The sequence below is a fragment of the Chrysochloris asiatica genome, unplaced genomic scaffold (assembly GCF_000296735.1).
Source record: "Chrysochloris asiatica unplaced genomic scaffold, ChrAsi1.0 scaffold00196, whole genome shotgun sequence".
In the NCBI taxonomy this organism is placed as follows: domain Eukaryota; kingdom Metazoa; phylum Chordata; class Mammalia; order Afrosoricida; family Chrysochloridae; genus Chrysochloris; species Chrysochloris asiatica.
Window position 1 is genome coordinate 915,149 of NW_006408714.1, and position 7,034 is coordinate 922,182.

A 7,034-nucleotide genomic window follows, 5' to 3' on the forward strand; every position below is an offset into this window, starting at 1 on the left:
AATATTCTAAAGAGCTAAATTATTTGATTAAAATAATTTTAATCAAAACTTAAATTTAAAATACCAGTGTAACTATATAAAATAGAAAGGATAACAAATGCACTAAACCTTTATCTAGCATAGTAGACTATCAGCATATAGTAATTATCTAAGGTCTCTTCTAGCCATAGTATGTAACTCCCGCCAAACAATGTTCCTCTCCTGATCGGTCTGGGTGAGATAAGGTGAGAGAAGATGGTGCTAGGAAAGCATGATTCAGCTGTGGATATTAACAGACTTAATTGTAATTGTAAAACTTTGAAACTCTAGATGGGTATAAAATGAACCATCTTAAAGCAGGAGGTGGGAATCTCACTACTATCAAGAAGAGTCAGGAGAGAAGCATGACTTTTGGACCCCAAGATTCCAGTGCATGGAAGCCCTTTCATCCAAGGAGACAAAGTTGTGACACTGGAGGGGTAGCAGAGGAGCAGTAGCAGCCATACCAAGACACAAGACAGAGTAGTGGGCTTCCCAGCCCATGGTGCAAGTAAAGCTGAGTGACTTTGGGCATGAAGCTTGCTTGAAGAGTGGGGTACCTCTGGGCACTTAACTGTGGGAGCTAGAGCTGAGTGCCTTCAGGCTAAAGCTTATGGTGCAGTGATGTGTCCTGTGGGCATTCATCAGCAGCCCTAAAATAGCCTTGGAACACTTTGAGGCAGAGAGGCCTGCCTGTGGGCACAGCAGAGTGAGAGGCTGTCCTGACTGGAAGAGCTGTGTCCTCAACATTTCTGACCCTGAAGTGTAATCTGTAAACTTTCCTAATAAACCCCATATTAAAGTTAAGAATTCTTATCCTACAGTGCCACACCAGGAGCCACAACATGATATAGAGGTATACATATACTATTTAAACTACAATTTTATGTTAAAGCTTTAAATTTAAAATACCAACACAACAATAAAAAATAGGCTATGCAAATGTGCTAAAGCTTTATCTAACATAACCGATCAGCAGAGGTGATATAATGAATTATGTAACCGTGAATATGGTGTCTGAGTTCCGTGTGGTCATTGTGATAGATTATTGAACCCAGAAAAATAAAGAGGGTTGAGGGAGGTATGGTAATGCTTGGTATCACATTAACAATAGATAATAGTTAAATTTGATAAGTCTACTACTAGTGGTATAAATGCACTTATACACAGAAAATCAAAGTAAAAGCAGAAATTGTTAGGATATAGGACTATCCATAACACATTTGCTTACATTATTTGAATTTCCAAATGTACAAGAAATGAATACATTTTAAACTTAGAGTATCATACTCACCTACCAAATGTTAAAGGCCAAATATCATATCCCATCCTTCAAACTCCCTCCCCTGCAAAAATTGGCCTAGGTTTGGAGACTAAAGACTATCTTTCAAGGGGAAATAAGAGGAGAGAACTATTATAATCAACTCACCTAAACAAAAATCACTAAGGTCCGTGAAAGAACAGTTGAGCACAGAGTCTTTTTTATTCTCAGCATTAACTGGAAAAAGAGAAAATAAAATTAAAAATAAGAGACTTGGAAGTTTCCGGAAACAGCAACATGACGACAAAGAATGATCATGGCAGCTGACACCTAAATGATGGCCAAACTTCAAGGAATCTTTTAAGAAAATGACTTGAAATTAATTATTTAAAATCCCACTCTCAATAAAGGAAAGGAACATGTATATTATGATACATACTTAAATGTAGTGAAAAATTAGTCATTTTCCTAATTTGATATGGCTGTAGTTGACTATAAATATGAACTATTGTTAGATGCCATCCAGTCATTTCTGATTCATAGCAATCTTAAGAACAACAGAATGAAATACTGTCCAATCCTGAGCCCACCTCACAATCATTCCTATACTTGAGTCCATTGTGCCTGCCACTGCACCATTGGGGGATTTCCTCATTTTCACTGACCCTCCATTTTACTAAGTGTAATGTCCTTCTCCAGACACTGGTTCCTCCTGATAATAAGTCCTAAGTCTAAGGAACACTCTGGCTGTACTTCTTTCAACACAAATTTGTTTGTTTTGGTATTCCATGGTACTTTTAATATTCTCCTCCAGAGTCAAAAGTCAAAAGCATCAATTCTTCTATTGTCTTCCTTATTCATTGTCCAACTTTCACATGCATATGAAGCTATTTAAAATACCATGACATGGATCTGGAGCACTGTCGACCTCAAACTGACATCTTTGCTATTGAACATTTTAAAGAAGTCTTGTGCAACAGATTTGCCTAATGCAATAAGTCACTTGATTTCATTACTGTTGTTTTCATTTGCATTGATAGTGAATCCAAGCTAAATGAAGTCTCTGAAAACGTCAATCCTTTGTCCATTTGTTTTTGTTGTTATTAAGTACCGTTGAGTTGGTTCTGACTCATAGTGACCTCACACAAGGATTCCAAGGCTGCAAATCTTTACGGGAGCAGAAAGCTTCATCTTTCTCCCATGGAACAGCTGGTAGTTTTGAACTGCCAACCTTGAGGTTAGCAGCCTGATTCATAACCACTATGCTAACAGACCTTCTTTGTCCATTTATCATGATGTTATTTATTGGTCCAGTTGTGAAGATTTTCATCGTCAATACACTAAGGTATAATTGATACTGAAGGCTATAGTCTTTGATCTTCATCAGAAAGTATTGTAAGTCAGTTGCACATCATAGGTTGTTAATGAGTCTTCTTCCAATCCTGATGTCACATTCTTCTTTATATAATGCACGTTTTCAGATGATTTGCTCAGTGTATAAATTCAATGAGTATGGTGAAATGATACAACCCAGATCCATACCTTTCCTGATTTTAAACCGTTCAGTATCTCTTTGCTCTGTTTGAATGACTGCCTCTTAGTCTATATACAGGTTCATCATGAGCACAATTGTCTGAAATACGCATTCTTTGCAATGTTATCTATATTCTATTCTAGTCCCCACTGTTTGCTGCCTTTGCATAGTCAATAAAGCACAAGTAAACATCTTTCTGGCGTTCTCTGCTTTCAACCAAGATCCATCTGACATCAGCAATAATATTTCTCCCTCCATGTTCACATATGATGCTCAAGTACTGATTATAAATTCCTGTCAGGAATATTATTCATTAATAAAAGGGATATAAATGAGCTTGTGGTTTATAGAGCTGGCTCTGTTTTCCCCTGTAAACAACTGGTATATTGTATAGACTCGTATGGAATTGGATACTTCCAAGGCAAAAAGAATGAAAACACATCTGCTCAACAAAGGGACATCCATTAGATTGACATGGGGTACTTGTTTTTCTTCCTTTGTTAACTTGTTACCTTAGGAGCCCTACAAAAATTAGTCAAAGAACTAGGCGAAAGGATATTTGAAAACATTTGTTCCATGTAAGAAAGCTGCAAAAAGTTTATGGGAAAATTACATTAACTTTTAATTTCATTTTTCCATATAAATTTATTTTTAACAATAGGAAGACTTACTCACCTTGTGCTGCTTTGTCAACAGAGATTGAAGTGACAGAAGTGGGAGCTTGAGATTCACTCTCATTTGACTGGAAGAGTGAGGTAGACTGGCTCAAGCTTTGTGAGTACGTGTAGCTTTGAACAAGGCAAGGCAGAGATCTCCGAGATGGTTTTAATGAAGTTTCTTTCACCATCTCACTCTTGCTCATATTCATACCTGTGAATGCAATGGCGAATTTTAGCAATAAGAATCAGCAAGAGCCAAGAAATCATTTTAATGCTAATGATGACTCTATCAGTAAAGTACTCTTGAAAAGTACCATCTAAGGATTAGAACTAATTGAGTTAGTTTTGTTTATATTTTGTCATAATAAGTGTTTGAAATTTTCGTCAAATAGCTCTAAGAAATAAACATCTCCCCTTCTTGTCTGAGTTTTCACCATGTTTTCTTGAAGGTTATGTTCAAAGGAAATTCATTTTTAAAAAATCATTTACTTTAATTTTTGTTCTTGTTAAGAATACACACAGCGAAAACATGCATCAATTCAGGAAACTGATTTTTTTAAAGTTTATTTTGGGGGTTATGGGAACAAAGAGTTTAAATGAATCTGTTTAAATTAAATTAAATCTGTCGAAATTAAATCACTGGATAAGTTTAACAGGTTTTCAAGCAGCAAAGCAAATATTTTGTATTGCAAAAACAAAGTTCCTGGGTGGTACATATGGTTACGTACTCAATTACCAGCCAAAAGATTAGTGATTTGAACCCACCCAGAGGCATATCTGAAGACAGGCCATCAATTTGATTTCAAGTCACAGCCTTGAAATCACTATAGATCACAGTTCTACTTTGCACATATTGAGTTGCCCAGAGTCAGAATCAACTCCATAGGAACTAACAATATCACTGCATAAACATTCAATCATTATTACTAATGGGAATCTTCATACATCCCAGCCTATGTCTAAATGCATTCATATTGTAGTCTAGTAATCAAGAAGCTGGAAAGAGAAATCGGGGCATACTACCAAAGCTGTCCATGCAGCAGGGTTCAAGAAAAAAACATTCCTGTGTTCATATCAGGTGCCCCTCTTCTCTTGCAGAGAAAGCAGATATGTTAGAAGTGCTAGAAGTAAGATGATCCCTCTATAAGTGAGGACTCTGCCTCCAGACACTGAAGTTGGACTACATTTGCACTCCAGCAAAGAATACTACCAGTCCCCGTCCTAACCAAGCTCTGGTATGTCATTCTCAGGTCATCTCTCTAGCTGGCACAAATGGTTACGTACTCAATTACTAGCCAAAAGATTGGTGATTTGAACCCACCTAGATGTATATCTAAAGGCAGGCCATTTTATTACCAAAAATTCAATCCCAAATGTTTCTGGACACTGCAATTTCTGACAGCATATCACACTAGATACACATGGAACTCGTGTTAAACATGACAAAACCCACTACAGACTAGTGGAAATGCTTGGTGTGGCTCTTCTAGTCCTAGTCTTTGGAACTTTAACCAAACAACTAGGTGTGCTTCTTCTTTTCCTGATGGCTCAGGGTGAGAGAAGGTAAAGGAAAATGCTGATAGAGTCTATGATTCAATTGTATAGATTATATGATTCCATTGTGAGTGATTGTTAAAATGGTTCATTGCGGTTGTAGGAGTATAAACTTGAATGTGAGCACTGTCAATTTTGCCATCTTAGTGGGTATAAAATGAGGCATCTCAGAAGCAGAAAGAGGGATCTCACTACCATCTAGAAGGAAATACGAAGAGTTGTATATATCTTTTGGACCCTGAGATTCCTGTGCAGTAAAATTCATTAGCCTAGGGACAGAAAGCTATGACACTGGAGGAAAAGTAGATGAAAGGTACCACCAGAACCAAGAGCCACAGCAAGAGCAGAGTGGTGGCCTTCCCACCCCACAGAGCAAGTACAGCTGAGTGACTTTGGGCAGGACACATGCTTTTGGACTGGGGTGCCTCCAGGGACTTAATTAAGAGAGCTGGATTTGCTGCCCCCATTTATTGGGTAGCGTAGTGGTTATGAATCGGGCTGCTAACCTCAGGGTCATCAGTTTGAAACTACCAGCTGTTCTGCGGGAGAAAGATAAGGCTTTCTGTTCCTGTAAAGATTGACAGCCTCAGAAACTCTGTACAGGGTCATTATGAGTCAGAAACTACTCCATGGCACATAACAACAACAACAATTCATCTGTCAATTTGCCATAGTGTAGTGCCTTGAATGATGCTGTGTTGCTAGAAGCTATGGCACCAGTATATTCATTACCAGCAGGGGCACCCATGCTGAACAGGCTTCAGTAGTGCTTCCAACTAAGACAGACAAGAAAGGAAAGGCAGACCCCTTCTGAATGGTTAGTCATTGAAAGCCTTATGAGTAGCCGCAGAAGACAGATCTAGTGCTGGAAGATGAGTCCTTCAAGTTGGAAGGCACTCAAAATATGACTGGGGAAGAGCTGCCTCCACAAAGTGCAATTCACCTTAATGAGAGGGATAAAGCAGAGTTCTGGACCTTCATTATCTCCTAGAACACAACCCAAAATGCGAAGAAACAGCTGCAAATATCCCACTAGTAATCAGAACTTGGAATGTTCAAAGAATTAATCGAAGAAAAATTGGAAGTGGTCAAAAATGAAGTGGAATGCATAAAAATCAATATCCTATGAATTAATGAGCTGATATGTACTGATACTGGAAATTCTGATTTGGAAAATTATATAGTTTACTATGCTGGAAACCATAAGTTGAAGCGGAATGACATGCATTATCAAAAAAAGCATTTCAAGATCTATCTTAAAGTACAATGCTGTCTGGGATAGGATAATATGCATATACCTATAAGGGAGATCCACCGCACATCTGTCAGTTTGTCATGCTGCAGTGATGTGTGTACAGTTGTAATGCTAAAAGCTATGGCATGGATATTTTAAACACCAGCAGGGCACCCATGGTGGACAGGTTTCAGTGGAGCTGACATTTCAAACTAACAAGTACTAGGAAGAAAGAGAGGCAGACCACATTTAAATGGTTAGCCACAAAACCCTTAGGAATAAATATAGTGTGAGAAGATGGCCCCTCTCGTTAGAAGACACTCAAAATACGACTCAGGAAGAACTGCTTCCTCAACATACAGTTCCCTTTCATGATGTCAATAAAACAAAGCTTTCAAGACCTTCATTTGCTGATAGGGCACAACTCAAAATGAAAAGAAACAGCTGCAAATATCCATTAATCATTGTAAAATGTATGAAATAGGAATCTACTAAAATTGGAAGTCATCAGAAAATGAAATACAATACATAAACATCGATATTCTAAATGTTGTTGTTGTTGTTCAGTGCCATCAAGTCTGTACCGACTCATAGTGACCTTATGCACAAGAGAACAAAACACTGCCCAGTCCTGCACCAACCTCACAATTGTTCTCACGCTTAAACCCATTGATGCTGCCACTTTGCCAATCCACCTTGCAGGGGGTCTTCCTCTTTTTCTCTGACCCTCCACCTTACCAAACATGATCTCCTTCTCCAGCGACTGGCATTGTT

At 38.1% G+C, this 7,034-nt stretch overlaps 1 protein-coding gene across 2 annotated transcripts in view; it reads right to left on the reverse strand.

Moving 5' to 3' along the window:
• Positions 1-7,034, reverse strand: part of ANO3 (anoctamin 3) — a 427,969-nt gene that overhangs the window by 290,520 nt on the left and 130,415 nt on the right. Inside the window, exons 2-3 of one of the 2 annotated variants that reach the window (XM_006872390.1) lie at positions 3,489-3,683; positions 1,448-1,516 (exon numbers count right to left, since the gene is read on the reverse strand). In XM_006872390.1, coding sequence (XP_006872452.1) covers positions 1,448-1,516; positions 3,489-3,683 — 264 coding nt within the window. Of the gene's footprint in view, positions 1-1,447; positions 1,517-3,488; positions 3,684-7,034 lie in introns of those variants that run through there. The other variant, XM_006872391.1, reaches the window with a different exon arrangement.